At 48.2% G+C, this 23,252-nt stretch overlaps 1 protein-coding gene across 16 annotated transcripts in view; it reads right to left on the bottom strand.

The window, feature by feature from the left end:
• LOC122405273 (xin actin-binding repeat-containing protein 2) overlaps positions 1–23,252 on the bottom strand; it is a 64,460-nt gene that overhangs the window by 26,750 nt on the left and 14,458 nt on the right. For 15 of the 16 annotated variants that reach the window (XM_043409885.1, XM_043409886.1, XM_043409878.1 and 12 more), the window contains one exon: positions 5,310–7,045. In XM_043409885.1, the coding sequence (XP_043265820.1) occupies positions 5,310–7,004 (1,695 nt within the window). In that variant the 5' untranslated portion in view covers positions 7,005–7,045. Of the gene's footprint in view, positions 1–5,309; positions 7,046–23,252 lie in introns of those variants that run through there. The other variant, XM_043409895.1, reaches the window with a different exon arrangement.

The following is a 23,252-nucleotide window of genomic DNA, read 5'->3' as shown; positions in this document are numbered from 1 at the left end:
GATCTAACGAAGAGATTTTAGGCGCGGATCTAGGCAAGTCGGCGTCGATCCCGATCGAGGTACCGCGTACCAGCGCTCGTCTTCCGCGAACGAATCTTAATTACACCAGTGGCGAAAGTCCCAAGGAGCGCCGTGATGCCGCGGGATTCCTTTTGGTCTGATTGCCTCTGGACTTAATGAAGAGATCTCGGAGCAAATTAGTTACGTGGATCGCCGCCGCCGTCGCGCTCGCCTGTACCAACGACGACTTTATCGCGATCTTATTATTAGACGATAAGAGGGAACCCGGTGATCGGGCACAATGCTTCGTTACCCCGGCGTCGCTTCTTCGCGAGCGAGCGAGGAGAGACACGTAATTACGGGGGCCACGTAACTCGAGGAACCCGATTCGAAGCGGCGATTACGGCTGCATTCTTTCTCGAAAGGCAGCAGAGGAGCCTTTCAAAAGTCACGCAGCCACGTTTCCCCGGGACCGGTACGATCGCGTGTTCTAATTAATATATCTCTCCTCTGTTCCTCCGTGGATCTTTCAGCCGCTTGGGAACGATCGGAGACGATCGTCGCGCGCGGTCCCCCCCGAAGAATAAAGATGGTCACGGTGAACGGGAACAGTCGAAGAACTTTCGTAACGCGTTAGACGAGACTTTCTAATTCGCTGTGCGACGCTACCGATTCACTTTCACAAATTCGGATTAGACGTCGGACGTTACCGACTTTCGGGACTCGACTCAAACTGGAAATAGAACGGGCTCCAGCTGCACGAACCTCGAACTAGGGGATCCCAACAACGAGATCTACGCGTAGTACTGGACGAAACTATGTAAGGACACTTTCTGGGCTCGCCACCAGAGGGACACGCACGACACTTTTCTCACAAGTGCTCGACCACCCTCCAATTCCTGTATATACACTGCTCGATCGACCGTCGAGCGTCCCGGCGTCTGACGCTGGCTCAGGACGAAGCTCACCCCTTTCCTTTCTCTCACTACACAGTAAGAAGCCACGCTATCCTAATTTGTTACATAAAGGGAGCAATAATATAAACAAATGTGATGCACTTTATGGGTGGAATAGAATGATCAATAGTAAAACCCTAAAAAAGGCTATATAGGCAACACGATTTAGCTTGCCAAACAGAGGATAACAGTAACTACTTCAACGTCAGATAAAATCGAGTCAATATTTGACAACACGAGTATAGGTTGCGATAGCTACTGATATTTTCAAGTATCGTAGGATGACAAAGAGATACCAAGTACCATGTGCTGAGGGTACACACCTGTAAAGCTCCGAGGCACCAAACGCACGAACTAACCACAGTTTACGAAGAACACAACACCGGAAGTTTAGAAAAAGCTTCGACGGAACCACGCGACGTTTGATAAGACGACAAAGATTCTTGGAGAGAGGATTCGAAGTTGATAGAAGAAGGAACTGCTGCGGGGTTCGCACGTACCGTGGAAAATTGTTGGTTCCATAACACGAGCCACGTAGATCCGTAACGGCGCACTTTCCCGCACGTTGCGTACACTAACGATTTCGGGCACACACCGGTTCCGGGGTTCCCCGCGGCGGATTATCACAGACACGACGGCGAGCAGCGGGGGAACTGGTCCCGAAAATTGAGGAGTTCAAAGGACCCTGGCCACCCACTCGGGACGACAGCGCGCGTCTACCTTGGCAACGAGGTCGACGAAAGCCCACGGAAGAACGACAGAGATCGAGAGATCGGAGAACGAGGGAAGGGGAAGCGTTATTTCTCGAGCGCCCTGGGACCGGCTGGTTCCCTTGCCGCTCGGACGATCCCGCTCGATACCGATCGAAATAACACGGAATTGTAATAAAGTGGGCCACTAAAGTGGGAGATAAAACGGGACATAAATTATCTGCAAATTGGCAATTAAAGGTTCGAGAAGAGGAGCGGGGTTGGCTCGGCGAAAAAACCTGCGAACAAACACGCACAGCGTGTGTACGGGCCCGAAACAAGTATTTAACGAGCACCGGGGGGATTGGATTCGCGGCGAATAGGAACGAATTTAGGCGTCCTACCTGGCTGATGATCATCCTCGACGTGCGGCGAACAGAGGATCGAGCAAAGGTTCGGGAACCGGCAGATCCACGACTCCGGAGATGTCTGCGTCCGGAGAGACTAGGTTCAGGAAACTCCGGTGCTCTCCAAAGCGTGGACAGTCGGGAGGAAATCGTGGGGATACGGTGGATTTCCGCGATTGGCCGTTTCCACCGGACACCGGGAGACGGTTGGCCGCGTACGTGTGGCCAGGTGAAACACGAGGGGAGCAGACGGTGCTCAGCCGGCAGAACGAAAGGTACCAGGCCGATCCAGCAGCAAGCGGAGCCCCGGGATTGGACGTCGGCTCTTGACGAAAGATCGACCTCGATATCTACGCCGGAGCGTGCTTTCGACCAGACGCGTCCAGTCCTCTTTTGTTTTCGAATATCACTCTCTTCGCGACGAAAACGCGACGTCAGGGACGATGACAGTCGATCGTAACACTTTATCAACCGGTATCGATCGACTTTTTGTCACCAAAACTTACCGACGGGTTTGCTTATTAATCGGTTATCATGGGAACAAAAAATGTTATCGACCGCTACCGGTCGGTAAAACGTTTCCTAGAATCGACGCGAAATCAATCCTGTGATTATATATATTTTTTAATGGAAAGACGCGCGCAGCGTTGGGGATTCGAGGCAGCTCGCGCGAAGACTTTCGTTTTCCGGAAGGAGAGTCCATCGACGAGAGCAACGCGCGTGAAACAGGCAATAATTCCGTCGTGTTTCTTGATTGTCCGATAAGGCAATCAACGAGGCCGCCGATGCATCATCCTAACGATAATGTGCAAGCTGGAGCGCAACGATCGGAGGCCGAGACGTCGAGGTTCGCTCGTCGCTTGTTTCTGGCACGACCTCGATCTTGGTTGCGAGCCTGTTCCGAGCGGAATAGGTTACTCGGTGTACACGATTATGGGCGGTGGTCATTGAACCGGCTCTCCGATAACTCGATTTCGTACCGACGCCTCGATAAACGAGCGGAATGCTTCCGGTATGCGGCGGTGTTTGCGGACTGTCGTTCACTACTTGTCGCGTCTAGGTACATTCGATGTTGTGTTGAACGTCCCCGGTGATATTGTTGCGACTGACGCTCGTGTAGATCGATAACGAAACTTGTTACCGACTGTATTACGACCGACCATTCGCTACAATGTTAGACAATGTTACAAAGTGCAAGAGCATCGCGTGAAATCGGTAATCTGATACCTTGTTTACGTTGCTGTTAATTATCGCACGTTTCTAAGAACGTTGCGAACATTCTACATTTGTTACTCGCGAATAACATTACGCGATAACCTTTATCTTGAGTTCGCAATGGCGTGAAGAAAAAGTAGTATTTAGCCACGATTTTGAACGAAAAATCAAATGACATGTTCTCTTTGCATTTGAAACCTGGCAATTGCAAAGTGCGTACGTTGGTTTGGTATAATTTTCTAGTGTTTTTTCGATCGTAAAAGCAAAGTTGAATAACAAAAACGAAACCAAACAACTCGTAAGTGGCTGGAATGTCGAAATCGGTCCGGCGATTATGTCTGTTGCCGTCTTACTCGGTCGCGTGATCTTTATTGGATATCGGAGAACCGATTTACGCCGCTTATCCAACGTTTAATTGCCCACCGTCGAGTTTTTCGGATCATATTACCGGCTATACGGTATTAATTCCGTTCGTAGCCGTGAACTACATTCGTTTCTGCTCGCTTGCTGTCAAATAACGCGGGCACCGCTCGCGTGCCGTATCCTTACGAGTGTCAATGAAGAGAAATAACGGAGAACGAAAGTGGTTACGCGTGGTTGCGTGATGTCAACGAGCCAATTAAGCCTTTGTTATTTAATTAAACGCGTCGACTATTCGTCAGCGAGACCATTCAATCCTACGACAAGTATTGTTTGCACCTTCGAGCGATGGAAAATTTAATCGATGTACTGGAAAAGTACATTGTTTCGAAAATATACGTATATACAGGATAAAGTAATTAAAAGATGTTCCACGGATACTGGTCGCTCGTTTTCTACTTTGTTTCGTATTCCACGGCTAATATTATATAATTACGTTGAATCTTTAATTGCAAAATGTCGTATTTGCAAGTCGACGCAGCCTAGTACGTATGTAGGACGTAGGAATGAATAGTTGAACGAGAATAATCCAAATGGTCGATCGAAAATCGCGAGTCTGCCCGGACTATAATGTTGCCGGCGAATTAATGAGATTAATTATTGCCGGCGCAAAGTATGCGTAGGAGCTCGTCCAACGATATAATTAGTGTTGCAGCGAACCGCCAGGAAAAGCGGGGCCGGAATGGCTTGTTTGCAAGAATTACTCAACACCCTGCAGGAACGCGAATAACGCCTGACTCTTTGTAAGTCGACGCGGTTACCATTGATTCGGAACGAATGTGCTTCGTCGGATATACCGAGTCAGCCAATTACATATGCACTTTGAAGCCACCCGGTACTCGCTTCAACGTCGAAACTCCGAACGAGACAAGTTTTTAAATACCGTAATTAACGAATTGCCAATTTTAACGACCTTTCCACTGCTGCAACCTCCCGGCAAAAAATCGTACGAGCCTCTACTTTCGCTCGTTTTAAAGGGCAAGGCCTCTACTTTTTCGATCTTGAATCGAAATTTTTAGAAAGAATTTCTCTGGGTATTTTGGACCAAATTCTTTAACACTGAATAATTCTATGGAGAGTAATAAATTTTTTCGGGGGTTTGTTTTGCACTGAATTTGAAGGGAGAAGCCTCCTCTTTGGAAGGGCCCCTTAAAAGTTGATTTGCAATTTTTTCTTGCCGAGTTATGGCACTTTGAATGAAAAATCTGTCGTGGGCATATAGCGTAAGAGGTTCAAAATTGAAACGTCTGAAAATTCCTATAATTTGTTCATAGATCTATACAAAGTGAATTAATAATAATCAACACCTTCGATTATCGCTTAAAACAACCCTTTTTCAGGGGTTGAGAAAGTGCTAACCATTATTGACTCATCGAGTACACCACTGAAATATAAACAAAATTGTTTACTATATTAAACACGTCAATGGTTAATACTAGTGCACACAATATCAAAAGAATCTGTCCAGTAAAATCGTTACGTAACACCAAAACGGAAACAACAGATCAACAAGCGCAGGCAACGGTTTGGTCGTCGATTCAAGCATCGTACCTTGGTCTATTCCGATTCTGGGTCCTAAATGGGCACCCGTTAGGGTGGATTAGTTGGTAAAGGGGACTTACGTCGCAGGAGTTGGAAGAGTCGCTGGCCTCGTCGTCGGGGGTGGCAAGCGGGGCGCGTGGAGGCGATTCGAGGTTCTCCTGGTGGTCCTCGAGCGCCGGTTCCGAGTCGTTTCCTGCCTCGAGGCACTTGGTCTCCGAGAAAATGGTCACGCTGCTCTCGGATATCACCACCTCGGTCTTCTCGATGAACGTCGCCTCGGACACGGACAGCTCGCTGGACGACTCGGCGATCGCGTTCTGCTCGTCCGCGTTCTCGTTCGTTTCCTCTTTCATTTCCTCCTCCTTGGCGTCGACATCCTCGTCGTCGCCAAGAGAGTTCCTCGTCCGAGGCTCGACGGCGTCGCTCGACTGCTGGTCCTCGGCGCATTCCTCGCTCAGCACGCGTCGTTCCATGTCTATGAACTCCTGAGTGCTGGCGGCGTCGGTGGACGCCTCCGATTGGCTCAGCGTGCCATCATCGAAGCTCCTCGATTGGACGATCGGCGAGCCGCGAGTCTCTTCTTCCTCTTCCTCGACGGGCTTCCCGGGCATCGGGCACTCCTCGAGGTCCTCCGGAATCTTCTCGTCGATCGAGCTGGAGGACTTGTCGTCCAAGGATACCTTGCACTCCTCCTCCGCCGGAAACTCGTTACCGTCCACGTCCTGCTCCTTCCCGGACTCCGCCATTACGGTCTCGAAGGGGTCGCTGGGCTTTTCGAGGTTAGGCTGGCACAGTGTTTCGTCGAGGTTGTAGAAACACCGGTCAGACTGTTTGGCGGTCATCCAGACGTCCAAGTCGTCGATCAATCGCGGCGGTTCCTCGTCGTCTACGGGGACAGAGTCTGCCTGCACGATGTCCGTCTCCGCGAACTCCACCAGCTTCGACTGAACCTCTTCCTCGTCCTGGTACTTGTCGACGGGCGTGGCGGTGATCTGTTCAGCGAGGGACTCGCGTCCCGGCTCGAAGGACTCGTTGGTCATGTCCACCGCTTCCGGCGGTTTCTCCGCGGCCTCTGTCGTCCGAAGGACAGGGTAAGTCGGGCACGGGTCTTGGTCGTCCTCGTTTCGCGGGAACGAGCCGCCATCGTCCGCGGTGTCGCGCGTCGACGGATCGATCTCGTCGGTCGTTGTTTTCTGAACGACGATCGCGTCGCTAACTTCCGGTTGCTCGTCGAATACCTGCTCCTCCTCGTCCCGGAAGCCTACCGCGATCGGCTCCGGCTTCGCGTTCTCCTCGTACACGGAACCCGAGATCTTGGTGTCGGGTGACACGTGACCGTTCTGATAACTGTACGGCTCCTCGATCAGCGAACAGTGCTCGGTCTCCGCGACGATGAACTCCGTGTTCGCGTCCACGGTGTCCTGTCGCCTGTCCAGCACGATCCTCTTCACCGTTTCCGGCTCGTTCGACGTCTCCTGCCGGTCGTCCGCGTCCACCGACGCGTCCTCCTCGTTGCTGGAGCAGATCCTCAGCGCCAGCTCGCTCTCGATCAGCTCCTGCAGGCTCTTGTCGTCGCTGTCTAGCTCGTTGCGCGTGTTGTTAGTCAGAATTAGGTCGTCCTCGTCGTCGTTGGTGTCGCACAACGTGATTAATTGGTTGTTACTCGCGGTTATGTTATCCAAATCTAGCAAACCGTTGTTAGATTGCACACCGCACACCTCGCTCTTCTTGCTACTTACGACGTTGATCGATTTCTTCGTCGCCACCTCCGCCATTATGGCGCGCCTGGATCCTCGGACAGTCGCACCGTGGACACCTGCAATCACACATACTATGCTTTAACAGAGTTCCACCTCCGATGGAGTTGTCCGCGTTCTATGAAAGGTTCTGTACATCGATAGAAATTCTTTCAAGAATATACAATGGCTGTAGGTTTCTGAAGAACAATTAACTCTAGTAGGTGGAAGGGAACAGCTCCGTTTCCTCGAGTGAATATTTCCGCATATTTGGAGGCGTTTCGTACGCGCAAACATCCGCGGTGGTAGCGATTACGAGGCATGCGCGAAAGAGATTCTTTCGGTTCTATTCTCGGATCGGTCCGCATTCGGTGAACAACGAGATCCGTTGTTCCGCGCGAGGGTCAACCGGCGTAATTCGTTGCGAATCCGAATGACGGGAATACGAGCCCGCGGGACCGCGTTAATTGCCGTCGACGGCAGGTTCTCCGCTCGGTAGCCGCGTACCATCGAAATTAACGGAAGATTCGGCGGTGTGGAACTCAGGAAGCGACGCAGGCCAGCGACGTTGCTTGGCAAGTCGAACCCTCCTATTATTAGCTATTCCGCGCGTACGCGTATTTATGCCGCACCGACGGGACGTATTTCGAAAATGAAACCTGAAACTCCTCAAGGATAACCCGGACTACCATTTTCTGGACTCCAGGGAACGAAGATCGAATTTTCCGCTCGAACCCATTCGGGAAGAAAATCTAGGGTAAAAGGTCAACGAACGTTAGATGGTCTGGGCCACCGGATGTGAACCTTTCTACGCGACATTTTTCAGATGTTCGATGATCCTGACTGGATAATAAATATCAGAATCCTCGGAAAGTTTGTTAGTTTCCAGACTTTATTTTTTCACTTAAGAGTCTATGTAAACGGACGTGGATATTTCGGGGAATGAACTAATTTTATGTTACCAACGTTATCTGCTAACATAAAACCGAGGCTTTTAGCGTTTTGCCTCTAATTACCATCCATTACCCGCATCGCGAGCGATAAAACGACGATACTGCTAACAAGGAAGACAGCTGTATTTAAACAAATTTCAAGTCTCGATGAAATAATACATCTGGACAAGTAGTACGGCAAAGAGAGTTACGCGAGATAAGGATGTATGATACGTGCGAGTTTAAGGCTACCTGATGTTATTGGTGCATGGCAATAATGCGTACAGAGCAAAACTCTATCGATACGGCCTGATAAATTCAGCAAACCCGTTCGAATATTGATATTTTATGGAGTAGGAAGAAATTCCACGTTGCATGTCGTGAAGAATATGCTTCCAACAATTTGTCAAAAAATATCCTTAAATAATCATTATCAAGCTACTCAAATTTCACCATCTCTTCTTTTACTATAAACACGGAAACAGTCTTGAAATGAAACAGCATGGATTAAAACTGATTTTAAATCCATCGCCATCTCGAAACTGAAATTCAGTTTCCTTTCGCACCTAGAACTGTCGTTTTCGACCTCGAAAATGTTTGTTTCCGCAAAATTTCTAATTTTTTGAACGCATCGACCGTCCAACCATCCTCGTTAATGTACAAATGACGAACGCGCTCGTTCAAAAGTGACGATTTCACTCGTAGAGCGCGTGGCGCTAAGCACGTACGAGGCATTTAAAAAGGGACGGTTTTAAAAGGCAACACGCATCGAACCCGTGGCTTTAATTCCATTTAACCCGAGAGTCCGTTACGACCCGCGTCCAAACAACGTCTCCGTTTCGCTTTCCGCTCCGATTTCGCTTCCCCAAAGTATCGACTAACGATCGCGAATCGTCGCGCGCGTAACGCGAGGATCTACGATCGCTGGCGATACCGGTTTATTTCGTATTCGCAAGGCCGTACTCCGGTTTCGTATCGATTTTCTCTCTTTTCGAGGAAGCGGGGACACGATGGATCTCTAAATACTAGTAAATTACCGGGTGCAAATTAGCCAATGCTGTTGCTCGAACGGTCAGGCGCCAAGGGCTCTTAGACGTCTCTTTAATGGCTACAGTTATGATTCCGTTACTCGACTGTGTCGCACGGATGTTTTTAGAAGATCGTGCGGCAAGACGACGCGGAACCATATATTCGCCTAAAGTGGTCGTTAAGGAATACCTAACTGTCTCGTCAGCGTCGATATATTGTAGCGTTACGCGCGTCGTCGTTACGCGAGTTATCGCGCGAACCTCGCAGGCGAACGTGTTTCGATCGCGGACGCGTTTGTTGTTTTCCCGTTCGCGATCGTCGCCGAAAGGGAACCATCGATCCGTACACTCCCGATGGCTCCGTCACACAATTTTTATTCGACCGTTCGTTTAACCTTCGTATCGATAGGACCGCGAGTATCGCAATGAAATTTTAATCAAATTATTGCCAGAGTTTTATTATGCAAGCAAGAACGGTAGAAGACCGGTTAACTCCAATTAATGGGACGTCAGTTATCCGAGCAATCTTTTCCCCCGACGTTCGCCGGGACCGCGTTACGTGGCTTTTGTCATAGTTCAAGGTTGTCGTTGCAGGCATTCATTCTTCCCTCGCATCGGGAATTCGAATTCTCCGGGCGATCCAGATCGATCCAACGACACGATAAATTCCAGGGTATCGCGGTCCATCCGCCACGGTGTATAAACAGAGAAAGAGAACGGTCGGGCTAGTTCGATTCCACCATAAACTAACGCGCCGCAGTAAAATTAGAAAGTGCTCGAAGCGGAGCAGCGCGCATGCGCCCGTGCGCTCGCGCATGCGCGGTCCCTGGTTTTTCTCATGCCCGACAGGACTGCGTGATATTTAAAATCGCGCGGAGAAGGCTTTGAGGGCCCCTGTCGTCATCGTCGCGGTGGCTCTTAAAAGTCTTTTGCGCGTTGCCTGTTTAATTTAATCTTCCTTCCCTTCTCTCGTTCGTTCGTTCGTTGCATATCGTTCTATCTCTGTCTCTGTGTGTTGCTCCCGCTTATACGACTACCTCCCTCCTTTTTCTCCTTCTTTACCTCGTCTCTCTCTTTGGCCGGCGTTTCTCCGAGGTCGTTCTTCGGGTTCACGACCGGGACTATAGGAGCCGAGATCCCGTCTCTCTTTCTCCCGGATCGCGGCTACTCTCTCGTTTCAACCTCTCTCTATTTTTAGAATGACACACTACCGGCGATTCAACGATGCGCGAGAGGCTCTCCTCTCTGCGCCGCTGCCGGGAAATCCTCTGCCCAAAAGCGGCTGCGAACGAAAGCGACAGCTTCTTCGCTGCTTACTTTTCGCCCCGATCGCCCGCGACGCCCCCTCCCACGCCGATCGATTTTACCCCCTGAAATTGAAATTCGATCGTGTTTCGAGACGCGCGAATCAGCCGCGAACGACGGAGAAACGCGTCTCCGGCTAACGAAAGCGCAAGGTTCAACCGTAAATCGCTGTATCACGTACTGTTTGCGCAATCATTCCGGATGCTGGAGCCAGGCGGCGGGTGAACGTACGGCGAGGGTGTCTGCGCTTTTGTCTCGTATTCTGCGCCCACTTGAAATGTTGCAACCGCATTATAATTGCGCAGCCCGTCGAGTGCGCCAATTTACATCGCGCGTGCGTTCCTGTAGCGAAATCTTCGCGCACGCCACCGAATCCACCCACGATCTCTCCCTTTACGACCTTTGTTTCCTCCGTTTTACTCGCGGCACGTTTCACCGGACCAGTTTCAATAATGGTTCGTTCGAAAACAGCTCAGGGTATGGGTCTTTTCAAAGTAATTTATTTTCAGAGAAGATTACGACGAATTCCAGACTTGCAGGCGGAAGCAAAACGATAAGAAAGTGTAAAAGTATATTCGGTTGCAATAGGGCGATTCTACGTGAAAAAATAAATAGAAAACGTGGAATAACATTTTTTCCTAGAATGCTTTGTGTTTGTGATACTTGAATTGCAATAGTTATGGGAGACGCGCACGATCGAATACGGTCTGCCCGGCGCGTCTGTTCGTTGCTCGCTGTTTCTACTTGCACCGGTGTTCAAATCGTACACGCCAGCACGCACAAATTCCAGTCCAGAAGATTTTCGATACGTTTTTTTTTGAGTAACGGTTTGGACATTGCGTCAGCCTTATTTCGAATCACTCAGACTCGATCAGCTTTATTTTTTTAACATTCTATCCAGAGACGATTTCGAGAATTTCGACTTGTTCGGTACGCGGAAGACCCTTTCGCACTGTACACACGCTCACAGACGTTCGTCGCAGAGTTAAACGATCTAATGGATTTTAGACTAAAAGCGTTTAGATACATACACCCCGAGACTAATAGTTTTTAAAGAAGGTGTTTAACTTCAAAGGTAGCATTAAACGGTGTCTGTTGTTTGTTTGCGTTTCGAAACGACGAGGCGTAATGTAGGAAGAAAACGATTAGTCTCTGGTTAAAGAGAACGCGGACAGTATCCAGTAACGTTACAAAGGCCGTCTAAATAGTCTTACACGATACTTCCAGAATCGATCTATCTTACAATACACGCGACGTAGCAATTAACCCTTCGATGTATAGTACTTCTTTTGCATGACATAACTCGTCCGATAATAAGCAGAAATTAGCGGAAACCTCCGTACCCTTCAAGAAATGATACATTTCCAGTAGCTATGAGACAAGAAGGCAAAGTATCGATTACATTGTTATTAGGTGAATAAATAAAAAACGGTAACGAGGGGTAATTAATGTGCGCGTGTTAATCGACGAATTTATGTAACCCCTCGCGAATCGATGCGGCGAGTGAAAGGGATCGATTACTGGCGTCGTCGAATCGGCCGTGCGTCGCGCCCGTAGATTTACAACCGCACGTGAACCGCACCTGAGTACAACGAGGACGTAATCGATAAAGGGAACTTTACTTCCTCGATTCGCGTTCGTGCCCGTCCGAACGACAGGCCTTCCTTTCTTCCATCGACGAACGAACCTGATTCGAAATAGAATCTCCCCGCGCGCGACACGCTTCGGGTCGAGAACCACATAAATCCGTTTCCGGGGATTATTCGTCGAGACCCGACTCCGAGAGATCCGAACGGACGCGAGATTCTCCGCGAATTAGGCAATCGGTCGCCTACCGGTTCGCCGACCTCCAACGATTCGCAGTTTTCACGACGACCGAAATCTCTGCGCCTCTTTTTTTGCAGACAGTGGGAAACCGTTAACCGGCAAGTAGGCAATCAAAGGAACCGATTGCCGAACGAACGCGACGAATATTGTAAAACTCGATACTAATTCGGTTGGTAGGTCAACGTTAAAAAATGCTGAGAACGTAACTGTACATTCCACTTCGACGAGATAAATGAAAGAAAAAAGACCAGTGTTTAGCAAATTAGTGTTTATCAGAACGAGACTCGAGTTTCTTCGTGTCAACGAATCGAGGAGCAATACCGATCGAGAACTAGATTAGCTACCGTGTTAATTAAACGCTAATCAAATATACGCATCGGATTCTTGCGAATTCTTGCGTTTCCATAGATACTCGGCGCCTATCGTGTCCTGTTAACAGACACTCGTAACCGATTTCGTTAATGGATTCCTTCGATTTCGTCCATATCCGTGGATGCAACCCGCTTCAGCCGCGTAGCCTTTTGATAGAACGTTCAGGAGCATCCGCGGTGCTTTTCCTCGGCGAAGTAACTGCCCGGCAAAAAGTGTAACGAGTCTCGATTACCGGGGAACCAGTACCGCGTAACTATTCCCGGATCGTCCTTACGTTCGCGTGGTTAAAAGATCCGATCGAATGTCGGGAGCTCGGTCCTTGAGCTTCTTACGTCGAATACCTACACGCTTTTTGCTAGGGATAAACTTCGCAAAAATTCGTCGACGCGTGTTCCCCCCGGTAATTCGAACAATACGATTCGCATAATCGCGGCGCAACAAATTGCTTCTAGCGCGGCTCGCGGGAAACCAGGACCATTCCCAAAACGGCCCACGCGCATTTACGACGATATTCTTTCAGTTGAACGTTATTAAAAAATTATAACATTTACAATTTTCTAATGAGACACGCGTTTACCATCTGAGTAATTTGCAAACCTTGACCGATAACGCAGATTCCTTATTTGTCAAAGAATATAAATATCATTTTTTTACTCGTTTTTCTTGGATTGTGTTCAGTAAATCATTGCCTAATTGGTTTCTTTTAATATTGGAACTATCGAATGGTATTCGCCATTTTTGTATCGTCGCATTCTTTGTAATCGTGTATGCCGAAGAGTTAGTCCAGTTGAATAAATAGATACGAAGCGTTGGATATAGCGTGGTAGCTTTGTTTTTCTTTGAGAATGTCGACCATGCACGTAACGAAAAAAAAGTAAAAGGAATAGAATGAGGCGAAACCGGGTGAAAATTAATCCGGAAACGGCGAAACCGCGGTGGACGACGCACGCGAGCAAGGAATCTTCCGCGTGCGTGGACTGGTCTGCGCGTAGGAGCGAGCGCGGTGCGTTTTCACTGCAACCTGAGTGCATAAGGCGCGGCCCCGGTTCTCTCGCCGGTGTCCCCTTACAGATTTCTATGCAACTATAATTAGGTAACCGACACCAGTCTCCGTAGGAATCCCTGTTAGCCGTGAAGCTATGCCGGCGCGGAAAGTGGCGCGAATATTTTCGTCGCGAGGAAAGCCGAAATTAAACGCGCTGCCGCACTTTTACCAGCCGCCACCAGGCCTACACCGCCGCGCGTGTATACTTAACCGGCTTCCACGTTGCTCCTTTTGGCCCCTTCCTTTGTTTCTCTTTTTTCCCAAAGCCACGCCGGTACGGTGTTTCTTCCTTTTGCACGCGCGCGGCTTTCTGCCAGCGATGGCCTCGACCGTGTCTTCGCCGCGAATCGCCCCTTTTATACGGGACCATCTGTTACAGAAACACCCCTCTATAGGTCACTAGTCTCGCTCCGTAACCCCTACTTGTCGCTGTCTTGACAGATTACCGCCGGAGGCCACGAGTGTCGTCACGAAACACACGATACTTTTTGATCTCTTGGTTCTCGATTCACAACCGCCAGTCGTGTCTTTGGTTTATTCAATTGTTCGATGGCCACTGTCCGATCGATCGACACGCTTTGGGGTAACTTGTTTGAAAACTCGCGACAGACGGAATCGAATATGCCCGTCGCTAGCCCGTCGAGAGCGGCTGGTTGCCTCTGTGGCTGTGGCTGCGGGAACGGAGAGGGCGGGATTTACATCTTCCCTTTCGTTCGCTGACTCGCAGAGAGTTCCTGTTACAATGGACACTGGCCAATCTTTAACTCCAGAAACGCCTCGGGCGCCCAACACGACTCGCGTCCAATGATTTCTGCTTGTTCGAAACAAACCTCGAATTTTATCGAGATTGAAGGAAACTACAATTTAATCCCACTGGTGTTCAGCTTGTGTAGGTTAAGCTCACAGTTTTTACCGGGTCTCGATTAGCATTAAATTTCTACAAATAGAAAGTCCAGGTGGCTCTGCCCACTGGCAGAAATAAATAACTTGAGCATTTCCAGATTAAAAGGGAATTATATCTAAGAGCAAACGCAACGAGGGTTTCGGATTTATATAAAACCGGGGGGGAAAGACGATTCGGCGTTAGAAGGCGGATCACGGAGTAACAAATATCGTTTGGCGTCGGTTCAAGTATGCGAGGAACGAAGAAACGTTTACGGGGCCCGGTAAAAATGGAGTAAGAATGTAAACGGCGATGTTTTCGTCGCGGACGCTCGAATAAATACATGGCACCCGGAATCTCCGAGAGTGACAGCTGCAAACGACGACCTAGTAAGTCATTTTTATTATCCACAGGTGGCTCTTGCCCACCCGGAAACGTCGGGTACGTAAAACCTGACCGAACAACGTTCGCTCGAGGACACACAAACTCTCTTAATTTAAATTCCGGCCTCGATTCCTTACCACTAAATTATCCCATCAAGCTTTAATCGGGAACTCATCGATGTTATCCGAATCGACTACCTAATTATAAGTTCATCGGAAGAGATTCACATCATACAGTTGATCTCACTCGTAATTCACTATAAATGTAAGGAAACACTTTCTTCTAAATTTTACTTGTTACACCTGTGTCGTTGCTTCTATTTACACGAATTAGTTATTTTTGTAATAATTCTAATTAGAAAAACCGATAGAGAGAGGTATTGATTAATTTATTCATTTAACATTATACAAATAAAATACCAATAATACATTTTTTCCCCTGGCGGTCACCACCCATCCTGTACTGCACGCGACCCCCAATGATGCTGCACCTCGGTGACCGGAACGAGAACCAACATTTCCAACGTGCCGCGATCGTCCACGTAAGAAACAAGTTTCCCCTCCCCCCATTTATAGTGAATCACCATTGTACGAACACGAGTGGGAGTAACAGAACACAGAAAATAGATATAGAAAAAATATCACGCGTCGTGGGAGAAATAGTTTATAGAAATTCGTGGACAGCGACGGTCGAAGCAGCGAAAGTAGTGGAGGGGGTCAGACTTTAATGAAGACGGAACGTTGTTTCGCAGAAGCGTGACAAATTTACCCAGCGGCCACCGCGCTGTTCGTTATCGTGATTAATAATCGCGCAACAACGACGCCGCGAGCCGGCGATCGCGTGAGCCGTCATGCGAGCTACCAAGAAACACTTGCGTCCAGACGGACGTCGTTCGACAATTGGCCTGGCAGACGCGCGATGTCAGTGTGCATTCCCTGATATTCCGCCGTGCGCGCTGTCAGCCCGGGAAGCTGCACTTAACGAGAACGAGACGGAAAAGATTCTTGGATGCTCGCGCGAACCTTGGCATCTGTCGATTCGACGGTGCTCTTTCGCCTTCGAACCCGAGGGACTCGCGATCCACGCTGAGCCCTCGAGGATCCTCGACGGGGGTACTTCCGGAACGCTGGGAAAACCAATTTTTATCCTAGAAAATGCCCCTTGCATTCCTTACGCGGATTCTCGGTATCGTTCGAGTTAATTTTATCCAGCGACCAAAGTTACTAATGTCCGAAACGCGCGGTTCGTCATAGCGTTAAATTAATTCGAGTACAAAGGTTGGTACGCGGTTATTTAAAATTCAGTCGTAGACGTTCGTGGAAAGACGAGAATCTGGCATCGCGAGAAATTGGCATCGAGTTTAATTCGCGTTCGTGGGTGGAGCTTCTTGTATCTCGTAGCGGATTAGGAAATTTGGAAACTTCCAGACGCTCGTCGGCTGAAAATCGTCGCCTTCGATCGATTTTTGCTTTCTGGGCTCGTCCGGGGGCTTTGATTGCTCTCTATCCTATGCCCTTTGATACGTAAATTGTCGACCCACCGCCCGCTCTTATTGCTTTATCTGCATTTAATGGAGTTTCGTATTTTCCAGAAATTCGGTCGCGGAATTAATATCCTGTTATAATATTCCAAGTTATTTTTGGACATCGTTTGTAAATTGCTTCTCGGTTTGTTTAAAATCTTCTCTCTCGTTTGTATATAAGCAGTGGCCGGGATAAAGCCTGAAATATTGTTTTGCAGTCCTTGGTAAACAAGTTTTCTCGAATAATGCGGCGTTGACGTTAATCTCAGTCTATGAACCTTTTATAATCTCACCAATTTGGTTCACCGAGAACCACAAGGGGACCAGGTTACCGTAATTAATACGGGCATCGACTCTATTCCGGTTTCCGCCTCAGTTTTTGCTGTTCCCACAGAAGCGATGGAGTTGTTTAAAATGAAAGAGCAAGCGAGCCTCCGTTCCTTCCGAGATCTCGAACCTCGATTAAAAAGTCAACGCGTTCACTTCGGAACTCGCAACCGCGTACAGAAAAAAATCATGTTCGATTTCATGATAAATCGTGGCACGACTTGTCTAAAACTTGTAAGATACACCTTGTTCTAAAAATATTGCTCTGTTGCGCTCTGTTACGCAAAATAGCCACTATTCGACCCAGAATCCACGGCGCAACTTCGTTATATGGTTTAAAACATATGAAATTATAAATCGATCCAGCTCGCCGTTTCCCAAAAGAGCTACGACTCTGTTTACGCCAGAAGACGATGTTTATTTCCTCGAAATAGATTAGAAGTACGTCCTCCAGCCAAAACGCAGAGTACTCGCTCTCCGAACAATCCATCAACTCTTTCTGGCAGGTAGGAATCCATAAATTCGTTGGGTCCTCCGTTACGTGACATTTCGAGTCGAGCATTCCTCTTGATAAATTGTTTTTTATAAATATCTTTCCAAAAGGTCCAAAGGTACGAGACTCGTCGTTCACCGAAAACCGAGAGGTTCCACAATGCGAGACGAGATCGAGAAAGATCGATCGTAAAATCGTTTCTAAACAATGTAAACGCGTTTACGCGCGTCGATACGGAGAAGAGGAAGAGGCCTGCGTTTCCCTGAAACGTTAGGAATTAATGGATCCTGGTGCACGCGTGCAGGGTGGGCTTTTTTGGAAAGACGCGGGGTCGCGGAACGAGTTCTCGGTTTTCCGCGGGTGCCGCGGAGTCGGAATCGAGCGGAGACGAGCGTAGCCGAGCCGAGGAGAGCGGGTGAACGACCTGCGGGGAATTGGTATTCGCGGCATTCCGTCGGGAACGATGAGGATGACCGAGTGCGCGCGCTCCCCCAATTATCCTCGCGCATCCCCGGACAATGAATGAGAGAGTTTCGCTCGGTTTCGTTTCTTCCTACGACCGGCGAACTGGTGTCCAAGGTCACCGGAAGTCGCAGGGGAAAATTAACCTGCTTCTCCGTGCCCCGGGAACACGCGATTCTTGGATTCTTTCCGCTCCACCTTTACCCACCGTTTCCCCTTCGTCCTTGGCCGCTCTGTCAAGATGGTTTTGCTATCGGTGTCAGTAGCCGTAACAACCGCCATTTGGTTTACTTTCCACTTTCGTCAGACGTTGCGTTTATTATTATTATCATCGGAGCTTTGGCAATCTTTGTCTCGAACAAGAATCCCTTTGTACGCCGAACAATGCACGGAAACAAATATATAAAAAATCTCACAGACTACTTAGAGTAGAGTTCCGATTATCCAAAAATGAATTTTTAAGAAAAATCGACGAGGATAGTCGACAGGTGCCTAAATTTATCGGCGAAATTAAAAAATTTCAAATCGTTCTAAAAAAATTATTTTCAATTGCGGGGATCAATTACAAGCATTTTCGGTGAATAGGCATACCCCCGAAATCCTGCGCACTTTCGAGATAAAAATTCGAGTAGATGTGTTTATTGGCGAAATTAAAAAATTTCAAATCGTTCTAAAAAAATTATTTTCAGCTCTGGGGGTCGATTACAATCATTTTTGGTGAACACACATACCCCCGAAATCCTACGCACTTTTGAGAACAAAATTCCAATAAAATAAGACCAGAAATGTTTCCCCGAAATTTCAAGCGTAACTTTTGAATGTATCGTAGGTGATTACAGCACAGTTTTTTAAGTTAACAAACACGTAAATCGGTTAACCGACACCGGAAGCAATCAAGATGATCGAGTAACCCGGTTCGGTTCGCGCGTTCCGAGCTAACCGACGCAACGGAAAGAACGTGGCATTATTCCTGGAATTGTTATGCAAATGTAGCACTGTCGCAACATCGTTTGGAATTTAGAGAGCGGCCGTAGCAATATTTTTAGACATTATATAACATATTCGGTGCGAGCGAGATTGAACCCTCGCGTTGTAATTTCGTCCGTGGGGCCTGGGCCGGGCAGGATTGTAAAGAGTATTTATTTTCACCGACCACGAGATCCGCATGGGGATCAACGGTTGACCACGTGTTCCGTTTTGCAGCTGCAGTTCACATGGTCGGCGAGAGAGTCAGTGTTGCGTTGCGTTGAGTTGCGTTTGCGCGTGACGCTCGATTATCCTGCTCCTACGGGCTCGCACGATACACTTCGTGAGAGATTTTCTTTTTGTTCCGTGGAATTCCACGTTGCGTTTTCAATCAGTTTTTTTTTTCAAACGCGTTTAAACGCTATTCCATTCGGTGCTGAGAAGTCTACTCTCTGCATAATCTCGTTCGAACGAGAGCAAACGTTCAAGTTCGTACGGCGCGCTCGGGAGTCAAACGAGCCGTACAGTAATGCAAACGAACACGAGCCGCGCGTGTTACGATATAAATCGAGTTCGTTACTTTCGTTTCGCCCCGACCGGAGGATGGTCGCCTAAACAGCCCGGCTTTACAGGAATGGGAAACGTCGGAATAGATTTCCCCGGAACGGCGAGTAAGAACGCGTTCGATCCTAGCAACGTCCACCGATGCAGGACGCCATTATCCCGGCGTCAGGTGGAATTAACGAACCAAAGTATTCGGAGTAACACACCAGGATGCACCGCGTGGGCCCAGTGACAAATATTTATCGCCACGTTCGCGATTCCAGGTGGAATTTCCAAATAATCTTGCACGGTTTGTTCAAACATTCGATGTTTCCACGCGTTTCCACTGTGCACGATCTTGCCAAACTCTCTCTCTCTGTCTAATGTTAGGCCTCTTCCATTTAATATTTACGCTCGCGATCTACCAAATGTTTGTAATAACTGTCAGCTATATACGCGCGCCGACGACGCTCGATCCATTAAGATTTTCATCCACGTTGCCTTGAATCTGCCAAACGTAGAAGGTAATCATAGTTACGTGGTCTGCGTCCAAACGATCTTTGCTTTTATTCGACGTACGAAAACTAACATAATTCTCATAGAGAACCGTTGAGGAATTTTCGAGCGGCGGCTGAACGTTCGCGCAAAAGGAGGGCGCACCAGGCTCTAGCGCCAAGACGCCTAGCAAAAAGTCCGCGACGAAAGCTTTGTATGGAAAGCAAAGCGGCTCTGAGAATTTTCCCGCGGGTGATCGCGAGCGAGACCACCGTCAGGACAAAACCGATTTCAGTCCTCGGTTAAACGGCCGCCGCGGCTCATATAAATAGCTCCCTGTCCTCGATTTCTCGATGAGCAAATGAACCGGATGCCGAGACGCTCGACGAGTAACAGATGCCCGACACAACAGTTCGATTCAGTATCGACGATGCCCGGCACGTGAAAAACACCGCGGTCATGCGCCACGCCACTTGTAAGGTCCCTCTTATCCCTTTTATTCGAGTCCTGACAACTTTGACGATCGTACATGACACCTATCTCGACTCGTGCAAAACGAACACGAGAGACCGGTGGAAGGAGTCGAGGACCCTGTCTCGGACAACAGACGCATTGTCGGGAAGGGAATCGACCGAATTGCGAATAAACAAACAAATTGTTATCGTAATCTCGCCCCTTGGGATCTGAATTTTAGAAGTAACAAAAATGTTAAGCGTTTGTCGTTTGTTCCCCGGCGAACAACAATATGCCTCTTTAATCGCTATTTAAATGAGAGGGTGGAAGAAGAGAAGATATCGTGGGCGATTCCTTAAGGGCCGTAGAAAACAAACAACGCGTGGGAGGAAGAAACCGGAAACGCGTCCCGTTCGCCGTCTCGTACCACGTATCGTCCCGATGAATCTGCAAATTCTCGAGGGTCACAGCGCACCGATGGCATTCGCGTAACAGGTCCGCATCATTCCGATCGCCTACGTCCGTACGATTGCGACAACAACGCAAACCGCACATCCTTTGATGTAACTCGTAGCCGCGATACGCGCCGCGTCGATTAGTAATTTTCGTCGGTCGGTTTCCGGTCGCCGGCAATAACCGCGGCTGTCACGCTAAGAGGAAAAGAAAACACCGATATTGCGTAATGGCGGACGTTAAATTACGAGGACGGCCGTTAGCGGAGAAAACACCGGTCGGAAAAAGACGCCCGGCACGGTTTACGACGCGAAAGAAACGATCGTTCTCGTTGGGAGGATCGAATCGATTTGTTCTAATTTCGATATCGATGGCTGGGAAAGGACGGTTACGATCACCTGGAACTCGTAAAAGTTCTAATTTTACGCGCCTGGTGCAAACTTGATCGACGAAGCCGTGCATCCGCGGCACCGTAAGAAGTAGTTCAAGGAGATGGTCCTCGATCGAAAAGTTAATATTCTTGGTGAATTTATTCTAACGTTTCAACGGATAGTTTTAGATCGGGCTGCAATTGTGTGTTCTCGCGATTAAACTGCATGAGTGCAATTCCAAAGGGCAATCGATCGCGAGTGCGAAAGAATTATTGTAATAATATTATGGTAACGTCGAGGACGAGTACGGCTTCCTGCTCGTCGCGATGTCTGCGATTGAGACGCTATCGGGGTTGCAACACGGAAGTAAAATGCCAGAAACGCATCGATATTATGCGCGTCCAGTACGCTGGAAGATGCGATTAAACGGGTTTCTGCGAAGCGTGGAGCGTGTATGGGAAGACGATAAAACCGACATCGAGTCCCTCGGACGGACGGCGTCTCGCATTTTCTTTAGAAACGACGGTTTATCCGGAGGAAAATTCGTAAAAAATGGTCGCTAATAACGGCGACCACGTTGATTTATCAATGGCGTAAACATTAGCCGGAAATTTCTCTGTTTATTTTGCCGACGATGCTCATTAATGTTGCATCGCGTCGGAGTTATAGCGCGCCGTAAAATTTTATTTACGAGAACGAGTTTCGCCCATTGTGGAATCCTCTGGCGCTGAAATATCGACCAGCAAAATGTCCTACCTACGATATGACGTTTTCGAGGATCCGATATCGTCTTTTTAAAGCGCATTCGTGAAATTGTTTTACGTCAAACCGCTGACAGAAGACTTGGACTCGTTTAAAAAAGTTTTTATTTTTATCGGCGAACGTTGGTGGAAGTTAGATTGGAAGAATGTTCTAATTTTCGAGCAACAGATCGAATCGAAATCGTCGCCAAGTCGGATCGACGGAGTCAATAACACTGTAAAATCAGAAGTGTCTCGAAGTGGTTGGTTAATTAGGGATCGTCTAATAATAAATGGGCGACCATTCAGCATCGAGACAACGATATATTTTTGCTTGGTGCTTGGAACCGACGCAAAACAAGCTGACAACTCTTTCGAATGCGTCATCGGGTGGTCTCCCAGCCGGCCAGAGATTGAAACGCGACTGTGTTCTTTGTGAATCAATTGCGATCGACGCGGCGATTATAACAGTAAAACGATGAATTGCGGGGCTGGCTGGTTCAACCATCGCGAAATGAGGATGTATCGCGCGTACAAATCAAAATCGTTTGAAACGCGGCAGACGCAGTTTACGATCTACGCTCCAATTAAACGAGCTTTCCTCGCTTCTCATTTTTTGTTTGCCGAGCGATCGTTTAGCAGCTTCGTTTTGTTCTTCTTCCAAAGAATAATTTACGCTCTCGTGTGAGTTAAAAAAATAAAGAAATTAACGAGAGTGCCGTTTACTTAACAGTACGAAATTAAAATAATGGAAATAGTTTGCAATCGTGAACCACGTAACTTGAAATATTTCCTCTAATTCTTGTCACTCGTGTATGTATGACGTGGCAATAAAAGTGCTGAAACTGTATTAATATTTAATGGACGAAGCAAGAATCCAATTATAAAACCATAAGAAGCATCGTATCTTCGTTATTTTCCCACTTAGTCTCGATTGTTTCGCGCGGAGTACCGTTTACGATTATTCGAACGATACCGTTTTAATTTCGCGAAACGGTAATTAACGGGGACAAATTCGTTGCTTTTAATGGCGTTCGAAAATTCCGAAACGTAATACGCGAGAGCAGAGAACCCGGGGGAAAACGAGTTCTCAGCTGATGCGGGACGCGAGATCGAAAGCGATACGCGCGCAAAAAAGGCTCGGGCTCGCCAGTGTTTCGCCGCGGCGCGAAACAAAAGGGAATTTTAATCGATTTTCTCGGGTCCGTTCGATCAGAATTTCACGATTGTTGCGCGCCGGGGAGTTTGGCGAAACAGGGGATATAGCGAGATCCTCGCTCGGTCGCGAATTATCGCCGCTTGGGTCACTGCGCGCATTGTCGTCGGCGAACGATAACCTCTTGAACGGAATGAACGTCATCCGCCCGGCAGTTTTCACTTCCTGCAGAGGAGATTCTCTCTATAAACGCGGCAACCACGTGCCCGTAAACGCATGCACGCGTGTTCAAATCACCGAGTCGGCGATTTTTATTATCTTTGTTCCCGATACCTCATCGTCCATGCCAAACATTCGTCGACTCTTATCTTTGTTAATCGTCCGCGCCAATGTCGTCGACGCAAAGAAAATTTCTGCCGGAGAATCGACCCAAATAAATAATCTCTGTCAATTCGAACTACATACGTATTACTCGAATGTTCGATAACGCGAGCCTTTGTTCGGACTCCGGATTCGTTTGTACAGTGATT

Source organism: Colletes gigas, unplaced genomic scaffold (genome assembly GCF_013123115.1).
Source record: "Colletes gigas isolate AHSC1104 unplaced genomic scaffold, ASM1312311v1 Colletes_gigas_Sc00004, whole genome shotgun sequence".
NCBI classification, from domain to species: Eukaryota; Metazoa; Arthropoda; class Insecta; order Hymenoptera; family Colletidae; genus Colletes; species Colletes gigas.
Note: the sequence above shows the minus strand (reverse complement) of the source record. Positions and strands in the feature narration are given on the sequence as shown.